This window comes from Dendropsophus ebraccatus, chromosome 12 (genome assembly GCF_027789765.1).
Source record: "Dendropsophus ebraccatus isolate aDenEbr1 chromosome 12, aDenEbr1.pat, whole genome shotgun sequence".
NCBI lineage: Eukaryota > Metazoa > Chordata > Amphibia > Anura > Hylidae > Dendropsophus > Dendropsophus ebraccatus.
Genome location: NC_091465.1, coordinates 897,563 through 918,852, shown reverse-complemented (window position 1 = coordinate 918,852; position 21,290 = coordinate 897,563). Strand labels below are relative to the sequence as shown.

The following is a 21,290-nucleotide window of genomic DNA, read 5'->3' as shown; positions in this document are numbered from 1 at the left end:
GAGAACCTTTTGTTATGGTAAGTGTCCATCAGCTCATGGCTGGTTAGTACAGGGAACTTGGTCAGGAGGACCAGGCACGAACCTTGAACGTTGCATAGCAGGAACCTGAAACAATTAAACAGTTAGACCACAGAAACAGTTAAGGACTCATCTCTATAGCGGAGTGGAGGAATTCCTCTGGTAGAGCGCTCAGACCGTCTCAGCGGAGGATCCTCTTCAACAGTGATTGGTGCAGGTACAGGTGGAAGGTCACCCCCAGTGTCTGGTTGTAGAGATGGAGTTGTTGGAGGCACAATTGGAAGTGGAGGGGCCACTGGAATGTGTACAGGGACCGCTGGATAGCCTATGGCCATGAGGAACGGTTTAACTTGGAACATTTCTTCCAGAGAGAGAAGTTTAGCTGAAGCTGCTGGGGGAGCCGGAGGTGTGGATGCAGGTACCGGACACGGTGCTGTAAGGCCCTGTAGGTCCTCCTTAGTGCAACGTTTTATCCTATTCCGGTGCACCGTCTGTGGGGCTAGCCCTGGCTTTTTTACTTCATACACATCAGTCTCTGGGTAAGGGATAGAAGAGATGACATAGGGCTCAGGCTCCCAAAGGCTTTCAAGTTTGTGAGAGCGATGATATTTCTTTAGCCAAACTTTATCTCCCACTTGTAGTGGTGTGGCATTCGCCCTTTGGTTGTAGGCATCCTCTTGGCGCTGCTGAGCTTCCCCCATCCTCCGGTCAACAATTTCCCGGGCATCCTGGATTCTCCTCTGATGCTCCTGAACCCAGTCAGTTTCAGGTAGGGGGTTGAAGGTGTCAGGAGCTTGGACTCCAAGAGCACGGTCCTGAGGAAGTTGGCCTTGGCGGCCGAACATCAGGTAGAACGGGGAGTAGCCAGTGGAACAATGAGTGGTATTGTTATAGATCTCCACTAGTTCATCCAACAAGTGGGGCCACTCTACTCTCTTCGTCACTGAAGCCGTTCGGAGCATGTTGATAAAGACCTGGTTAACTTTTTCACACAGACCATTCCCTTGAGGGTGATAGGCCGTGGTACGGAGCTTCTTACATTCATGGTAGGCACACAGCTCCTGGAAAAGCTGCGACTCGAAGGCCGGACCCCGGTCCGTCAGCAGAGACTCTGGGCACCCATAGTGCTTTACATACTCCTTGTAAAAAGTAAGGGCGGTGGTCTTGGCGGTCAAGTCCCTGACAGGTACCACGACTACCCACTTGGAGTAATGGTCGACCATGGTGAGGGCGTAGGTATACCCGCATCTTGTAGGGGCCAGCTTCACATGGTCCAGGGCGACTAGCTGATTCGGCCGGTGGGAGGTGATTGGATGCAAAGGGGCCCTGACTTCTCTTCCCCCAGCTTTGGAGATATTACAGGCAGGGCACTCGGCACACCAGTTCTTGATGTCAGCCCTCATCCCTATCCAGTAGAACCGCTGTCGGATAGTGGCCTCCGTCTTGTGTACCCCGAAATGACCGAACCGGTCATGGTAGGCATCTAGCACCATCTTAGCGTCTCGTCGGGGAATGAGGATCTGGTGGCACCTCTCCCCGGAGACCGGGTCAAGAGAGTTCCGCAGGATCAGTCCCTTCTGTAGGAAGAGCCTCTTTCTTTGCCTCCAGAGTCGCCTTAGCTCGACATCAGGATAGGGCCTCTTTATCCGCATGGGGACCCGACCAGTAGAGAGGTAGTCATAGATCTCCCCCAGGACGCGGGACTCTTCCTGGATGGTCTGCCACCTGGCCAAGTCTTGCGGGGCCCTAGGTGGAGGCGAAGGAGTTTCAGGCCTAGCTGCATCAATAGCACTCTGGGTAGCGAACCTTTGGTAGAAGGGAGGCATTTCTACATCTTCCCAATCGCTGTCCTCTGGGGCCTCTTCGCCCTTGGGTAGTCGGGACAGGAGGTCTGCATTGACGTTAGCCTTGCCACTGCGGTACTTAATTTCAAACTGGAAATTGGCCAGTCGAGAAGCCCACCGCTGTTCCAGGGCGCCCAGCCGAGCAGTGTTGAGATGCACCAACGGGTTGTTATCCGTATAGATGGTAACAGGGGTGGCAGCCAGGTAGTCCTTGAACTTTTCGGTGACGGCCCACACTAGGGCTAGTAACTCCAACTTGAAGGAGCTATAATTGTTGTCGTTCTTTTCAGCACCCCGAAGACTCCGGCTGGCATAAGCTACAACTCTCTCTTGGCCATCTTGAACCTGGGACAGCACAGCTCCCAGGCCTTGGGAGCTGGCGTCCGTGTAGAGCCGGAAAGGAAGGTTATAGTCCGGGTAGGCCAGGATAGGAGGCGTAGTCAACAGGCGTTTCAGGGTTTGAAAGGCAACCTCCTGCCGTTCGGACCACTCGACGGGGAGCCGTCGGTTGTAGCTTTCTCGAGGGCAACCCCGGAGTAACTCATTGAGGGGCTCGGCCACTTGGGCAAAGTGGGGAATGAAGCGGCGGTAATAGCCGGCAAATCCCAGAAAACTTCTCACCTCCTTGACGGTCTTAGGGGTATCCCAGTGTTCCACAGCCGAGATCTTCTCTGGATCGGGTTGTATCCCCTCAGCACTCACAACATGCCCCAGATAGTTCACTTGGGGTTTGAGAAGGTGGCACTTGGAAGGCTTGATTTTCAGGCCGTGATCGATTAGGACCTGGAACACTTCAGCCAGATGATGGACGTGATCTTCGTAGGTACGTGAATAGACAATCACATCATCTAGGTAGAGCAGGACACTCTGAAAGTTGAGATGGCCGAGACACCTTTCCATCAACCGCTGGAAGGTAGCGGGGGCGTTGCACAGACCAAAGGGCATGCTGGTGAATTCAAAGAGCCCCATGGAGGTGGTGAAGGCCGTCTTCTCACGGTCTTCGGGTGCCATGGGCACCTGCCAGTACCCACTGGTGAGGTCCAAGGTGGAGAAGTAGGCGGCTGACCCCAAAGCAGCAATAGACTCTTCGATCCGGGGCAAAGGATAGGCATCCTTGTGGGTGATTGTGTTTATCTTCCTATAATCCACGCAGAACCGGATGTTACCGTCTTTCTTTTTCACAAGGACAATAGGGGCAGCCCACGGACTCTGACTTTCTTGGATAACGTTAGAGTCTTTCATCTCCTTGAGCAGTTTCTTGACCTGCTGATAGCTGGCAGGGGGGATTGGCCGATGTTTCTCTTTGATAGGCAAATGGTCCCCAGTGTTGATCCGATGCTGGACCAGATTGGTCTTTCCGAAATCTAGGGAGTGTTTGCTGAAGGCCTCGTGATACCTTTTGGCCACCTTGAGGATGCCGTGGAGGTATTCAAGTGGGGTATTGGCATCGTCAATATGGAGCTCGTCCCACCAAGGGGCGAGAGCCCTGTTTGAGTCCCTTTGAGTGCCACGGATGGATCTCTGATAGGCAATGGTCTCCTCACAGACGATGTCCTCAGGATCGAGTTGGTATAGCATGGCCACGGTGGTGAACTTGGGTAGGTCAGCTGGGGAGTCTCCAAGGTTCACCAGACGGACAGGGACCTGACCATTGGAGACGGTCACCAGGCTTCTAGCGGCCCTGACAAGAGGTTGCCCCTCAATTTCAATAGCATCCAGAAGGGCCACATAGTCAGCATTGTTAAGGCCCGGACGGACCCTGCACCAGATGAGGAACTCACTGTTAGCTGGGATGGTGATCGGACGAGCATCTCTAGTGCGGACACGGCAGATTTCTCCTCGAGGATTGGCAAACTTCCGCTGAGCGGTGAGCACTTTAATGGTCTTCTGGACGGCTTGCCTGTACTGAGGAGAAGCACAAGACATAGAGGCATTCAAGGCATCCAACACTTCAGTGAATACATGACTGATAATATTCATGCCTAATACCACGGTCCCACTGTCTCCTTGAGCCTCAGTAACAATGATACCCTGACGTGCTAGCTCTTGCTTCCCTATGCAGACAGTGGGTTCCCAGTAACCTAGTTGCACAATAGGACGACCATTACTAGCAATAAGTTTCAGACGGTATTTCTCAACTGGACCTAGGGTTCTCAGATCCCAATGTTCTTCAAACACATGCCTCGGGATAGTGGTAACCTGGGAACCTGTATCTACCAGAGCCTCCAGGGGGACTCCGTCCACCCAGAGAGTCACATGCGGGCATTGTGAGAGGAACCTTGAGAACCACTGTGCTTCCTGCGGGCCTGGATCTCGACCTCCTGGGTGTTGGCCCTCGGACCCAGGGGTAGCCCGTTTAACTGATAGCATTGGGAGCGGTAGTGTCCATGTCGCCTACAGTGGCGGCAATAGGGGCGCTCAGGGGATCTAAGTCTCTGTGGAGGAGGCCGATCGGGAACTGCATACTCAGGGCAGGGGTCCTGTGGTGGTGGAGGTGTTGGATAGGCCCCTTGTAGCCCCCTTAGGGCTTGGCAGAGAGAGTCAACCACTTGCGTAAGGAGAGCAGGGATCGCTGGTGAGCTAGCCGGGATAGACTGTTGGGCAGCTTGTATAGCGGAAACCGGCGGAACCATAGTGGGCACTGGAGGTGAGGGTATAGATCCCACTGGGTCCGGGCAATCTGAACCTGGAGTACAGCCGGCACAAGGATTGTCAATGCCAACCACCCTCAGAGCCAGAGTCTTGAAGTCCAGGAAAGGCATTGTAGGGTTTTGGGCAGCTAGCATACGCAGTTGGCTCTGGATGAGTCTAGAGTCCACCCCCTCTATGAAGCGGTCAGTGATCATACTCTCCACAGCCGAGGGGTCTATGGTATCAACCTGTCTCAGGGCCCGGTAGGCAGATTGGAGTGCTAGTGCATAGCCTCTGAGGGTCTCACCTGGCCTTTGTCGTCGGTCATAAAACTTAAGGCGGACCTCCGTGGGTGACTGTACCTCAAATTCTTTACTCAGCCGGGCCAGGATCTGTTGTACATTAGCTTTCTCCGTAGCTGGCCATGACCGCACCTCCTCTGCAGCGGGACCCTCCAGTTGTCCTAGCAGCAACTGCACCTGCTGAGTGGGAGAGAGTGAGACAAGTTCAAGGGTGCGGGAAATTTTTTCCTTGAAATCAGCCAACGTGTGGGGTTCTCCTTTATAACTGGGAAGGTTGTTGGGCCCAATGAAGAATGAAACCGCTGCGGTAGCCATAGCAACGGGAGCCGCGGGTGGCGCCCGGGCCATCGGCGGACTGCCGGACCCGTCAGAGTCACTGTGATGGCCGGTGGACATGATGAGGGGTTCTGGTGCAAAGCGCCTGGAAGAAAGCCGAGGCGAGGAGAGCTTGCGGGAACAGCAGGCACCGATAGGCAGGGTGTCCGGGGCCGGGGAGGGATAGGCCGGAAGTCAGCACCAACACTTCCGGTGGTCCGGGCACAATCTCCTTCCTTCCTGCAACAGAGGCTTGGATACCGCGCGCGAAGACAGTGCGTCACCAGCTGACTTGACCCCTTAGCAGGCCGCAGCGCGGCAATAGCAGAGTCTCTGAGGATGATGAGGGGTAGCAAATATGAACACCGCGGGGTGTACGGATCCTGTTCGTGACGCCAAAAATGCGATGCCCTGGCCCCTGGGGGCCACTTCCGCAGTGCTGGTGTTATGAGCGGGCAATGACCGGGACAGCTGCAGGGGTTATACTTGTCACGGTATAGGCCTGAGGGCGGCACAGCTGTAGGGCCGGTCTGTGGAATCTGCGGGTGATGATGGGCATGCGATTCTTCGCTGCACTTAGTCAGGGCACCAGTTAGTGGGCACCAATGCCAGGGTTCAGTAACAGCGGTTTTATTATAGATGAGGTAACTAGTAGCAACAGTTCTGTCCGGATGCAACCGGGTATATAGCAGGCTTTGACAAATAAGCAGGAGTGGTGCTGCATAGGCTGTGAGAATACGTGCCGGATGATGGGAGTAGGAGTATGAGAGGAATAGCGTTGCTGGGTGGATTAGCTTGAGAATAATACTTGCTGTGAATCCTTGTAGTGATGAGGAGAGATAACGGAATGACACCCAGATGAGAGAGAAGAATCCGGTCACTTGAGCAGGCAGATACAGCCGAAGACTTGAATACAGCAGCAGACTCAGTCACTCTTCTGAGGGAGAGGATAGAACAACACAACCTCCTTGCTTGGAAGCAGGGGGAGACTAACTTGTTAGGAGGAAGTGGGAGGTCACATGGTTGTTCCTGGCCAGAGCTAGTCGGCCATTGGAGGAACCATGGTTACAGGTCACGTGATCAACAGCCTTGCATACCACTGTACAATGCAATAATACACAGGAGTACATGGGAATACACATGAGAATGCACATTACTAGAGAATACTAGGGGAAAACCAGCAGCAGTTGCAGTGCAAACACTTACCAGAACAGGCATGGACACAGCAAGAGAAATGGCCATAATAGGAGTAGTAGTCTGCATGTTCTGGGACACTGCACACAGACCCCCCATCAGTCTATGCTTAGTACAGCCCCCCCTCCCATCAGTCTATGCTTAGTACAGCCCCCCTCCCATCAGTCTATGCTTAGTACAGCCCTCCCATCAGTCTATGCTTAGTACAGCCCTCCCATCAGTCTATGCTTAGTACAGCCCCCCCATCAGTCTATGCTTAGTACAGCCCCCCCATCAGTCTATGCTTAGTACAGCCCCCCCCTCCCATCAGTCTATGCTTAGTACAGCCCCCCCCATCAGTCTATGCTTAGTACAGCCCCCCCTCCCATCAGTCTATGCTTAGTACAGCCCCCCCCTCCCATCAGTCTATGCTTAGTACAGCCCTCCCATCAGTCTATGCTTAGTACAGCCCCCCATCAGTCTATCCTTAGTACAGCCCCCCCCCATCAGTCTATGCTTAGTACAGCCCCCCCTCCCATCAGTCTATGCTTAGTACAGCCCCCCCTCCCATCAGTCTATGCTTAGTACAGCCCCCCCATCAGTCTATGCCTAGTACAGCCCCCCTCCCATCAGTCTATGCTTAGTACAGCCCCTCCCATCAGTCTATGCTTAGTACAGCCCCCCTCCCATCAGTCTATGCTTAGTACAGCCCCCCTCCCATCAGTTTATGCTTAGTACAGCCCCCCCCTCAGTCTATGCTTAGTACAGCCCCTCCCATCAGTCTATGCTTAGTACAGCCCCCCCCCATCAGTCTATGCTTAGTACAGTCCTCCCCCCATCAGTCTATGCTTAGTACAGCCCCCCCCCCCATCAGTCTATGCTTAGTACAGCCCCCCCCCCATCAGTCTATGCTTAGTACAGTCCTCCCCCCATCAGTCTATGCTTAGTACAGCCCCCCCATCAGTCTATGCTTAGTACAGCCCCCCCATCAGTCTATGCTTAGTACAGCCCCCCCTCCCATCAGTCTATGCTTAGTACAGCCCCCCCCATCAGTCTATGCTTAGTACAGCCCCCCCCATCAGTCTATGCTTAGTACAGTCCTCCCCCCATCAGTCTATGCTTAGTACAGTCCTCCCCCCATCAGTCTATGCTTAGTACAGCCCCCCCATCAGTCTATGCTTAGTACAGCCCCCCCATCAGTCTATGCTTAGTACAGCCCCCCTCCCATCAGTCTATGCTTAGTACAGCCCCTCCCATCAGTCTATGCTTAGTACAGCCCTCCCATCAGTCTATGCTTAGTACAGCCTCCCCATCAGTCTATGCTTAGTACAGCCCCCCCATCAGTCTATGCTTAGTACAGCCCCCCCTCCCATCAGTCTATGCTTAGTACAGCCCCCCCTCCCATCAGTCTATGCTTAGTACAGCCCTCCCATCAGTCTATGCTTAGTACAGCCCCCCCATCAGTCTATGCTTAGTACAGTCCTCCCCCCATCAGTCTATGCTTAGTACAGCCCTCCCATCAGTCTATGCTTAGTACAGCCCCCCCATCAGTCTATGCTTAGTACAGTCCTCCCCCCATCAGTCTATGCTTAGTACAGCCCCCCCATCAGTCTATGCTTAGTACAGTCCTCCCCCCATCAGTCTATGCTTAGTACAGCCCCTCCATCAGTCTATGCTTAGTACAGCCCCCCATCAGTCTATGCTTAGTACAGCCCCTCCATCAGTCTATGCTTAGTACAGCCCCCCCCATCAGTCTATGCTTAGTACAGCCCCCCCTCCCATCAGTCTATGCTTAGTACAGCCCCCCCATCAGTCTATGCTTAGTACAGCCCCCCCATCAGTCTATGCTTAGTACAGCCCCTCCCATCAGTCTATGCTTAGTACAGCCCCCCATCAGTCTATGCTTAGTACAGCCCTCCCATCAGTCTATGCTTAGTACAGCCCCCCCCATCAGTCTATGCTTAGTACAGCCCCCCCATCAGTCTATGCTTAGTACAGCCCCTCCCATCAGTCTATGCTTAGTACAGCCCCCCTCCCATCAGTCTATGCTTAGTACAGCCCCCCCATCAGTCTATGCTTAGTACAGCCCCCCTCCCATCAGTCTATGCTTAGTACAGCCCCCCCATCAGTCTATGCTTAGTACACCCCCATCAGTCTATGCTTAGTACAGCCCCCCCCATCAGTCTATGCTTAGTACAGCCTCCCCATCAGTCTATGCTTAGTACAGCCCCCCCCCATCAGTCTATGCTTAGTACAGCCCCTCCCATCAGTCTATGCTTAGTACAGCCCTCCCATCAGTCTATGCTTAGTACAGCCCTCCCATCAGTCTATGCTTAGTACAGCCCTCCCATCAGTCTATGCTTAGTACAGCCCCCCCCATCAGTCTATGCTTAGTACAGTCCTCCCCCCATCAGTCTATGCTTAGTACAGCCCCCCCATCAGTCTATGCTTAGTACAGCCTGTTCTGTCCCCACATGCGGCGAGTGAAGGTTTATCTGACTAGTGGGCCTGACTGGAGATTCCTACCTTGTATTCCAGCATATGAGGCAGACAGGAACCAGAATAAGCGTCAGGTAGAGTAGGAATTGAGCAGAACGTAGTTTAATAACTTCACATACAGCTTAGTCACAGATGCGGTATAGTAGTTATATTGTGCTGTTGCTGCTTTCCTAGAAGATACCTTGCTGACACTCGTAATTTCTGGTCAGAAGATTATGACTCTGATAAGCCCAAGCAAGCACTACTTCTCCAGTCAGGAGCAGGATGAAGAATGCCTGCTACAGGAAGTGACGTGGAGACTGGGCTATAAGACACACCCACTAAGGGACAAACCAAAAAATGTGAAAATGGAGGGGAGTCTAAACTCTTGGCCAGCAGATGGCAGCACAGCAAGAATACATGTAATGAATACAACAAGGAATGAATGTAAACAATGCAGTTATAAAACATCTGAATAACATACAGATAAGTGAGGAGAACAGCACACTCCCCGTCTGAAATTCCCATAGGGGGATTTCACTACAAACTAATTTCTATGAAATATAGTGCAGAACCTGAAACAAAACATGTTAATATGCAATATAAACAGTGAGATAATCCTGTTTCATAACTGAGGGATAAAGTTCTTTAAAGGAAAGTTCAGTCCTGTTCATCCGCCAGGAACATCCTCAACAGGCAATATCAGGATCAGTTCGTTGATAGGCCTTGCAAACGTTTTGGTCTCACCCTTCCTGGAGATCTTCAACTCCACCTTCCGGATCTTGCCATCCTTGCTGGGAAGAACTTTTGTAACTAGTCCCATAGGCCAGTCCATCCTTTCGGTTTGTTGTTCCTTCATCAATACGAGGTCTCCTTTTTTCAAGTTTGGTTTCTGGTGTTGCCATTTTCTTCTTCCTTGAAGAATCACAAGATACTCCTTTCGCCATCTGTTCCAGAAGTAATCCGCTAAGTGTTGTACACGTTTCCACTGTTTTTGGTAGATGTTTCCATGAGTGTACTCTCTACTTGGCGTCAGTTGATTCCCAGTTTTCTGGGTGAGAAGAGTAGCTGGAGTCAGTATAGCTGGTGCTTCGGGATCCATTGATACTGGAACAAGGGGTCTTGAGTTGATGATGGCGGAAACCTCAGCGAGAAGAGTAACCAGAGTCTCATGTGTGAGTCTTGAAGAATTCACATCCATAAGCATAGAGTTCAAGATGCTGCGGGAGATCCCGATCATCCTTTCCCAGGTGCCTCCCATGTGGGAACTATGAGGAGGATTGAAAATCCAGGTGCAACCCTTCTCTGCCAGCTGATCTTGGATGGGCTTGGTGCCAATATTCAGTTCTTTCCCCTTGCTGGCAGTAAGTGAGGCTTTGACATAGCATCTTGGGATGTGGATCTGAACCAAAGCATACAAAGATTGCTTCCAGGCTTCCCACTTTTGCTCCTTATCAGGAGGAAGGGGGGCATCCCAATCCTTGATGGTTTCAGAAAGCTGTCTCAGTAGGGATTTACCTTGTATGGTGATGGGCGCTACAAATCCCAGTGGATCGTATAGGCTGTTCACAACTGACAGGACACCACGTTTTGTAAAGGGTTTGTCCGCACGACTTACTTGAAAGCCAAAGGAGTCGGCGGACAGATCCCACCTCAGGCCTAAGCTTCTTTGCACTGGTGGATCGTCTTGTCCCAGGTTTATGTCCTTGAATCCAGGAGTATGATCATCTGACTCGAAGGCTCTCATGACAGCCAGGCTGTTTGAAGCGATTTTGTGTAGCCGTAGTTTGGCTTGGTACAGCATGCTTTGAGTCCTTTTAAGTAAATCAATTGCCTCTTCTTCAGTAGGTAATGATTTGAGTCCATCATCTACGTAGAAGTCCTTTTCTACAAAGTCTCTGGCATCCTTTCCATACTGGGACTCTCCCTCTTTGGCGGTTCTGCGAAGGCCATAAGTCGCTACAGCAGGTGAAGGGCTGTTCCCAAATACATGTACCCTCATGCGGTACTCCATCATCTCCTTGGTGGTGTCATTGTCCTTGTACCACAGAAATCTGAGGAAGTTCCTGTGGTCCTCTCTGACTATGAAGCAGTGGAACATCTGTTCAATATCAGCGGTGATGGCAACAGGCTCTTTTCTGAACCTCATCAAGACTCCGACAAGGTTATTTGTCAGATTGGGACCTGTGAGAAGGACGTCATTAAGAGACACACCTTGATGTTTGGCGCTTGAGTCAAATACAACCCTAATTTGATTAGGTTTTCTGGGATGGTATACTCCGAATGAAGGTAAGTACCAGCACTCCTCGTTCTTCTTCAAAGATGGAGCTGGTTCTGCATGGTTGTTCCGGAATATTCTTTCCATAAACGTGACAACGTGTTCTCTCATTTCAGGCTTGCTGTTTAAAGAACGCTGAAGAGAGTTAAATCTTTGCAAAGCTTGTTCCCGGTTGTTTGGGAGTCTTACCCTGGAAGCTCTGAACGGTAGTGGAGAAACCCAGTGATTGGTTTCCTCCTTAGAGAATTCACTGTCCATTATCTTGACAAAGTCTCTGTCCTCTACTGACAATGCTACTTTATCGTCATCCTTCGTTGTGAGGAACACTGATCTCCCCAAGTTGTCAGCATAGGGGGAGGGAATGACGTCAGGCAGCTGTATGAGGTCTGGCGGTTTCTCCTTGACTTTATAGTGATGAGGGCACGGCTTGATGCAAGATGTGCGTCCGTCCCTGTGCACGTAAGTCTTAAAGGAGTCAATTCCTGATTGATCCAAGCATACATTTCCAATGATTACCCATCCTAAGTCCAGTCTCTGGGCGTATGGGGCATAGTCAGGACCGTTACACTGCTGACGCACTTTGTGTACCCTTAGATTGTCTCTGCCAAGCAGGAGTAGAATTTCAGCGTCCATATCCAAGGGTGGGATAACACTGGTCAGGTGCCTTAGGTGTGGTTGGTGAAATGCAGCTTCTGGGGTAGGAATCTCATCCCTGTGATCAGGTATTTGGTCGCATTCAATCAGTGTAGGTAAGGGTATCTCTGTGTCTCCATTGATGGGAGAAGCGATAAATCCCTGTGCTCTTCTGCCACAAGTCTCTATGCTGCCTGAGCAGGTGTTTAAGGTATAGGGTTTTGTGGGTCCCTCGATCCCAAAGGCTTCAAAGAATTTAGGTCCGGCTAGGGACCGGTTGCTCTGGTCATCAATGATTGCATACATTTTTAGAGCCTTTTTTGGTTGTCCTTCTGGGTAAACCTTGATCAGACATATTCTGGCACAACATTTGTCCCTTTGGCTCTCCCCACATACCTCCGAGCATGAACAGGAAACATCAGTGGTAGAGTTACCACGATTCTGAGGCTCCCCGCCATGGCTTGTAGTGGGAATACTGGTAATTGCAGACGATGAATCGCTGGTGGGTGGGGTTAGGTGCATAACCGTGACATGTCTGTCGCTGTGACACTCCTCACACTTAATGGCAGATTTACAGTCCTTAGCCATATGCTCCAATGAGGCGCAGCATCTGAAACATACTCCTAGCTCAGTGAGGATTTTCTTGCGTTCCTGTATGGGTTTGGACCTGAAGCCTCTGCATTTATTTAGTGAGTGAGGTTTTTTATGAATGGGACATTCACGATTAAAGGACTTGTCTCTTGATGAGTTAGTTTGGTGCTTACCCGTGGATGCTGCAGGTGGTGGCAGGTTAGTCTTTCTAACACTCGCACAGCTCTTAAAGTCTCTGTGTTTCTGTGTGGCACCTTCATACCTTGATGATGATGCAGCTGGAGTGTTGAGCTCCAGGAAGTCAAGACTGGGGTCATTCCTCATCTGGGCCTGTTCGTCGATGAACCTGCAGAAGTGGATGTATGGTGGAAAGGTGACATCATGTGCTCTCTTATATCTTGAGACTGATGTTGCCCACTTCTCCTGCAAACTGTATGGCAGCTTTGTGACGATTGGGTTTACCCCATGGGCGGTATCCAGATAGCATAGTCCAGATAGACGAGGATCTCTTTTAGCAAGTTCCAGTTCCATGAGCAGATCACTCAAGTCCTGAAGCTTGTGGACTTCCTTCAGATTAATCTTTGGGATATTCTGCAGTCTCTTGAACAGGGCTTTCTCTATTGCTTCGGCACTGCCAAAGGTACGTTCAAGTCTCTGCCAGGCAGCGGCAAGACCTGCTTCAGCTTGTCCCACATAGACAGTCCTTAAGCTCTTGATGCGATTTGTAGAGCCAGGGCCCAGCCATTTGACCATGAGATCAAGCTCCTGCTCTGCGGTAAGGTTGAGGTTGGCGATGGCAGCTTTGAAGGTTGCTTTCCAGGCTCTGTAGCTCTCTGCGCGGTCGTCAAATTTGGAGAGACTGGTGTTGATCAGCTCCCTGCTAACCATGTACCTTGCGAACTCAGATATATCTGTTTTCTCACTTCTTGTTGCCGTGTCAACTCGTTGTACCCCTTGGGCGTATGGGTTGGTTGGCGTGAAAGGGTGAGATGTTCCAGGGTAGAATGATGTTGCTGCAGGGTTGAGCTGTGGTTTAGCCTCTATAAGTTCTGACGACCGCTGCTTGTGCTGTGCGACTACGCCAGAAAACACTCGGTAACCATCTTCCTGTGATAGTTGTCCTTGAGAAGGTACATCTGGGTGATGATCATCAGTTTGTGCGGGTGCTATAGGTGGCACCGTAGCTGCAGGTAGAGCTGACTTGGAGATTTCAGTGTTGTCAGCTTGAATGGTGCTAGAAATAGGGGGGCCTGCAGGTAACTGATTCAGCACATAGTCATTGGTGCGATCGACAGGATTGTCTGTTTCTTGTGGCAAGCAAACTGGATCGAGACCTTGGCTCATTGCTTGCTCAAGTACTTTTACTTTGGCCAATGCAATTTCCTCTTCCATCTCTGTTTGAAGGATCTTTATCTGAGCCTCTGCCTTTTTAGCCTTAGCTTCGGCCATTACTTCCTTCTCTCTGAAGGCACGCCTTATTTTGGATTGTTCTGCATCTATGCGGGCCTCTAGTATTCTGTCACTCAGGACTGAGCTTCTTGAGCACGAGGATCTGTATGACCGTGATGAACGTTAAGATGAATTTGATCGGTGCGATCTAGTCTCTTGTAGATGTGAGATACGGAGCTCCGCTTTATCTTTAGCATTCTGCACCATGGCGTCTCTTTCTATTTCTGATGATTCTGCCTTGATCAGCTCTGTTAAGGCTTCATCGATATTAGAGGCTTTTAAGAAGGTGATATACTTTGCAAACAGTCTCTTATATCTTTCATGCTCTGTATTCAGCCGTGCGACAGCATCTTGTTGACTCTCGGCGTCACCCTTGAAGGATTGAAAACTTGCCAAGAGGGAGGTAACTCGTTTCCATCTCTCTTCCAGGTCATCACAGAGCTCATTTTTTGCAGTATGATAATTCTCAATTACTTTTAGTGTCGGTTTGAGAGAGCGTCTTGGTCGGACAACTTGGTCTGTTGGAAGTGTGAGTTCTGCTTCCTGCTGTTCCAAATCATCACTATCAGCTTGTCTTTGCTGTGTTTTATCACTGGGGAGTTGCTCGGGATGCTTTTCGGCCATTTTGATTTAAAGTGTACTGTCTCTTTAAGAAAATTAACTTTGGAATTGGGGTCTGAAAATCGCAGCACAGCTTCTTTAGGACACCCCGATATGATTCCCAGCGTTATTTGAGTGATTTGTGGGGTTTTCAAGTCTGGGTGGCCAGACCAACGGGAGGTAGTATGCAGCAAGTCTCTTAGGAGGGGTATGGTCAGAGGGAGCTTCACACACAAAACTGTTCTTCTACTGAGTGGTGAAAGGTTCATGTAAGATATGAGAAACAGCTTGGGATGCTTTGTGGAAGACTTCTATGCAGGTGTAGAATACAGCAGACACACACTGTGCTTGTCCTGAGGCCTGTCCAGACGTGCTGTCTCAGATTAGCTGACCATGTGCTTGTTGCTATGGAGACCTCTGACTGATCTGGGTTACAGGCAATTTCTAGCTGTGATTTGGGGCTTTTTAAGTGAATCTTCTGACTGTTCTGTCCCCACATGCGGCGAGTGAAGGTTTATCTGACTAGTGGGCCTGACTGGAGATTCCTACCTTGTATTCCAGCATATGAGGCAGACAGGAACCAGGATAAGCGTCAGGTAGAGTAGGAAATTGAGCAGAACGTAGTTTAATAACTTCACATACAGCTTAGTCACAGATGCGGTATAGTAGTTATATTGTGCTGTTGCTGCTTTCCTAGAAGATACCTTGCTGACACTTGTAATTTCTGGTCAGAAGATTATGACTCTGATAAGCCCAAGCAAGCACTACTTCTCCAGTCAGAAGCAGGATGAAGAATGCCTGCTACAGGAAGTGACGTGGAGACTGGGCTATAAGACACACCCACTGAGGGACAAACCAAAAAATGTGAAAATGGAGGGGAGTCTAAACTCTTGGCCAGCAGATGGCAGCACAGCAAGAATACATGTAATGAATACAACAAGGAATGAATGTAAACAATGCAGTTATAAAACATCTGAATAACATACAGATAAGTGAGGAGAACAGCACACAGCCCTCCCATCAGTCTATGCTTAGTACAGCCCCCCCATCAGTCTATGCTTAGTACAGTCCTCCCCCCATCAGTCTATGCTTAGTACAGCCCCCCCATCAGTCTATGCTTAGTACAGCCCCCCCATCAGTCTATGCTTAGTACAGTCCTCCCCCCATCAGTCTATGCTTAGTACAGCCCCCCCTCCCATTAGTCTATGCTTAGTACAGCCCCCCCATCAGTCTATGCTTAGTACAGCCCCCCTCCCATCAGTCTATGCTTAGTACAGCCCCCCCATCAGTCTATGCTTAGTACAGTCCTCCCCCCCATCAGTCTATGCTTAGTACAGCCCTCCCATCAGTCTATGCTTAGTACAGCCCCCCCATCAGTCTATGCTTAGTACAGTCCTCCCCCCATCAGTCTATGCTTAGTACAGCCCCCCCATCAGTCTATGCTTAGTACAGTCCTCCCCCCATCAGTCTATGCTTAGTACAGCCCCTCCATCAGTCTATGCTTAGTACAGCCCCCCATCAGTCTATGCTTAGTACAGCCCCTCCATCAGTCTATGCTTAGTACAGCCCCCCCATCAGTCTATGCTTAGTACAGCCCCCCCCATCAGTCTATGCTTAGTACAGCCCCTCCATCAGTCTATGCTTAGTACAGCCCCCCATCAGTCTATGCTTAGTACAGCCCCCCCATCAGTCTATGCTTAGTACAGCCCCCCCATCAGTCTATGCTTAGTACAGCCCCCCCATCAGTCTATGCTTAGTACAGCCCCCCCCATCAGTCTATGCTTAGTACAGCCCCCCCATCAGTCTATGCTTAGTACAGCCCCCCTCCCATCAGTCTATGCTTAGTACAGCCCCCCCATCAGTCTATGCTTAGTACAGCCCCCCTCCCATCAGTCTATGCTTAGTACAGCCCCCCCATCAGTCTATGCTTAGTACAGCCCCCCTCCCATCAGTCTATGCTTAGTACAGCCCCCCCATCAGTCTATGCTTAGTACAGCCCTCCCATCAGTCTATGCTTAGTACAGCCCCCCCATCAGTCTATGCTTAGTACAGCCCTCCCATCAGTCTATGCTTAGTACACCCCCCATCAGTCTATGCTTAGTACAGCCCCCCCATCAGTCTATGCTTAGTACACCCCCCATCAGTCTATGCTTAGTACAGCCCCCCCCATCAGTCTATGCTTAGTACAGCCCTCCCATCAGTCTATGCTTAGTACAGCCCCTCCCATCAGTCTATGCTTAGTACAGCCCTCCCATCAGTCTATGCTTAGTACAGCCCCCCCATCAGTCTATGCTTAGTACAGCCCCCCTTCCATCAGTCTATGCTTAGTACAGCCCCTCCCATCAGTCTATGCTTAGTACAGCCCCCCCCCATCAGTCTATGCTTAGTACAGCCCCCCCTCCCATCAGTCTATGCTTAGTACAGCCCCTCCCATCAGTCTATGCTTAGTACAGCCCCCCCTCCCATCAGTCTATGCTTAGTACAGCCCCCCCCATCAGTCTATGCTTAGTACAGCCCCCCCCATCAGTCTATGCTTAGTACAGCCCCCCTCCCATCAGTCTATGCTTAGTACAGCCCCCCTCCCATCAGTCTATGCTTAGTACAGCCTCCCCATCAGTCTATGCTTAGTACAGCCCCTCCCATCAGTCTATGCTTAGTACAGCCCCTCCCATCAGTCTATGCTTAGTACAGCCCCCCCCCCCATCAGTCTATGCTTAGTACAGCCCCCCCTCCCATCAGTCTATGCTTAGTACAGCCCCTCCCATCAGTCTATGCTTAGTACAGCCCCCCCTCCCATCAGTCTATGCTTAGTACAGCCCCCCCCATCAGTCTATGCTTAGTACAGCCCCCCCCATCAGTCTATGCTTAGTACAGCCCCTCCCATCAGTCTATGCTTAGTACAGCCCCTCCCATCAGTCTATGCTTAGTACAGCCCCCCCATCAGTCTATGCTTAGTACAGCCCCCCCCATCAGTCTATGCTTAGTACAGCCTCCCCTCCCATCAGTCTATGCTTAGTACAGCCCCCCCCCATCAGTCTATGCTTAATACAGCCCCCCCCATCAGTCTATGCTTAGTACAGCCCCCCCATCAGTCTATGCTTAGTACAGCCCCCCCTCCCATCAGTCTATGCTTAGTACAGCCCCCCCCATCAGTCTATGCTTAGTACAGCCCCCCCATCAGTCTATGCTTAGTACAGCCCCCCCCATCAGTCTATGCTTAGTACAGCCCCTCCCATCAGTCTATGCTTAATACAGCCCCCCCCATCAGTCTATGCTTAGTACAGCCCCCCCATCAGTCTATGCTTAGTACAGCCCCCCACATCAGTCTATGCTTAGTACAGCCCCCCCCCATCAGTCTATGCTTAGTACAGCCCCCCCCCATCAGTCTATGCTTAGTACAGCCCCCCCCATCAGTCTATGCTTAGTACAGCCCCCCATCAGTCTATGCTTAGTACAGCCCCTCCCATTAGTCTATGCTTAGTACAGCCCCCCTCCCATCAGTCTATGCTTAGTACAGCCCCCCCTCCCATCAGTCTATGCTTAGTACAGCCCCCCCATCAGTCTATGCTTAGTACAGCCCCTCCCATCAGTCTATGCTTAGTACAGCCCCCCCCATCAGTCTATGCTTAGTACAGTCCTCCCCCCATCAGTCTATGCTTAGTACAGCCCCCCCATCAGTCTATGCTTAGTACAGCCCCTCCCATCAGTCTATGCTTAGTATAGCCCCCCCTCCCCCCCCAATCAGTATACGGCTGTTCTGGGGCTCTGCTATACACAATGTTACTATATAATGTGCTTATTGTTGTTTTATACACAGGAGCCAGGGAAGAGGTCGCAGCTCTGGAGGATGACGGGCAGCGGGATGCTGTGCCATGAAGGGTCTTCACCTCCTCATAATCCCAACAAGATGACCACCACCCGATCCCATGAGTCCTCCCTGGTGCTGGACATTGCTGGACTGGCTGCTGTTACTGACAACCGGTACAGTATATAACCTCACATATATCATGTATATACTATATACCATGTCCCTGGTGTGCTGATCTCTATATCACGGTCTGGGGCAGGTAATGTATATAGGATCCCCCATACTGTATAGTACGGAGGGGCAGGTGATGTATATAGGATCCCCCATACTGTATAGCACGGAGGGTCAGGTGATGTATATGATGTATATAGGATCCCCCATACTGTATAGCACGGAGGGGCAGGTCATGTATATGATGTATGTAGGATCCCCCATACTGTATAGCACGGAGGGGCAGGTGATGTATGTAGGATCCCCCATACTGTATAGCACGGAGGGGCAGGTGATGTATATAGGATCCCCCATACTGTATAGTAAGGAGGGGCAGCTCATGTATATAGGATCCCCCATACTGTATAGTACGGAGGGGCAGGTGATGTATATAGGATCCCCCATACTGTATAGTACGGAGGGGCAGGTGATGTATATAGGATCCCCCATACTGTATAGCACAGAGGGGCAGGTGATGTATATAAGATCCCCCCGTACTGTATAGTACGGAGGGGCAGGTGATGTATATAGGATCCCCCATACTGTATAGTACGGAGGGGCAGGTCATGTATATAGGATCCCCCATACTGTATAGCCATAGGGGCAGGTGATGTATATAGGATCCCCCATACTGTATAGCACGGAGGGGCAGGTGATGTATATGATGTATATAGGATCCCCCATACTGTATAGCACGGAGGGGCAGGTCATGTATATGATGTATATAGGATCCCCCATACTGTATAGCACGGAGGGGCAGGTCATGTATATGATGTATATAGGATCCCCCATACTGTATAGCACGGAGGGGCAGGTGATGTATATAGGATCCCCCATACTGTATAGCACGGAGGGGCAGGTCATGTATATAGGATCCCCCATACTGTAGCACGGAGGGGCAGGTAATGTATATGATGTATATAGGATCCCCCATACTGTATAGCACGGAGGGGCAGGTGATGTGTATAGGATCCCCCATACTGTATAGCACGGAGGGGCAGCTGATGTATATAGGATCCCCCATACTGTATAGCACGGAGGGGCAGGTGATGTATATAGGATCCCCCATACTGTATAGCACGAAGGGGCAGGTGATGTATATAGGATCCCCCATACTGTATAGCACGGAGGGGCAGGTGATGTATATAGGATCCCCCATACTGTATAGCACGGAGGGGCAGGTGATGTATATAGGATCCCCCATACTGTATAGCACGGAGGGGCAGGTGATGTATATAGGATCCCCCATACTGTATAGCACGGAGGGGCAGGTGATGTATATAGGATCCCCCATACTGTATAGCACGGAGGGGCAGGTAATGTATATAGGATCCCCCATACTGTATAGTACGGAGGGGCAGGTGATGTATATAGGATCCCCCATACTGTATAGCACGAAGGGGCAGGTCATGTATATAGGATCCCCCATACTGTATAGCACAGAGGGGCAGGTGATGTATATAGGATCCCCCATACTGTAAAGTACGGAGGGGCAGGTCATGTATATAGGATCCCCCATACTGTATAGCACGGAGGGGCAGGTGATGTATATAGGATCCCCCATACTGTATAGCACGGAGGGGCAGGTGATGTATATAGGATCCCCCATACTGTATAGCACGGAGGGGCAGGTGATGTATATAGGATCCCCCATACTGTATAGCACGGAGGGGCAGGTCATGTATATAGGATCCCCCATACTGTATAGCACGGAGGGGCAGGTCATGTATATAGGAACCCCCATACTGTATAGCCATAGGGGCAGGTGATGTATATAGGATCCACCATACTGTATAGCACAGAGGGGCAGGTGATGTATATAGGATCCCCCATACTGTATAGCAGGGAGGGGCAGGTCATGTATATAGGATCCCCCATACTGTATAGCAGGGAGGGGCAGGTCATGTATATAGGATCCCCCATACTGTATAGCACGGAGGGGCAGGTAATGTATATAGGATCCCCCATACTGTATAGTACGGAGGGGCAGGTCATGTATATAGGATCCCCCATACTGTATAGCACGGAGGGGCAGGTCATGTATATGATGTATATAGGATCCCCCATACTGTATAGCACGGAGGGGCAGGTCATGTATATAAGATCCCCCATACTGTATAGCCATAGGGGCAGGTGATGTATATAGGATCCCTCATACTGTATAGCACAGAGGGGCAGGTGATGTATATGATGTATATAGGATCCCCCATACTGTATAGCACGGAGGGGCAGGTCATGTATATGATGTATATAGGATCCCCCATACTGTATAGCACGGAGGGGCAGGTCATGTATATGATGTATATAGGATCCCCCATACTGTATAGCACGGAGGGGCAGGTCATGTATATAGGATCCCCCATACTGTATAGCACGGAGGGGCAGGTAATGTATATGATGTATATAGGATCCCCCATAGTGTATAGCACGGAGGGGCAGGTCATGTATATGATGTATATAGGATCCCCCATACTGTATAGTACGGAGGGGCAGGTGATGTATATAGGATCCCCCATACTGTATAGCACGGAGGGGCAGCTGATCTATATGATGTATATAGGATCCCCCATACTGTATAGCACGGAGGGGCAGGTGATGTATATAGGATCCCTCATACTGTATAGCACGGAGGGGCAGGTCATGTATATAGGATCCCCCATAGTGTATAGCACGGAGGGGCAGGTCATGTATATGATGTATATAGGATCCCCCATACTGTATAGCACGGAGGGGCAGCTGATGTATATAGGATCCCCCATACTGTATAGCACGGAGGGGCAGCTGATCTATATGATGTATATAGGATTCCCCATACTGTATAGCACGGAGGGGCAGGTCATGTATATAGGATCCCCCATACTGTATAGCACGGAGGGGCAGGTCATGTATATGATGTATATAGGATCCCCCATAGTGTATAGCACGGAGGGGCAGGTGATGTATATAGGATCCCCCATACT

At 50.6% G+C, this 21,290-nt stretch overlaps 1 protein-coding gene across 2 annotated transcripts in view; it reads left to right on the top strand.

The window, feature by feature from the left end:
* Positions 1 to 21,290, top strand: part of VPS13D (vacuolar protein sorting 13 homolog D) — a 372,238-nt gene that overhangs the window by 234,747 nt on the left and 116,201 nt on the right. For both annotated transcript variants that reach the window (XM_069948224.1, XM_069948223.1), the window contains one exon: positions 18,130 to 18,293. In XM_069948224.1, coding sequence (XP_069804325.1) covers positions 18,130 to 18,293 — 164 coding nt within the window. The remainder of the gene's footprint in view (positions 1 to 18,129; positions 18,294 to 21,290) is intronic.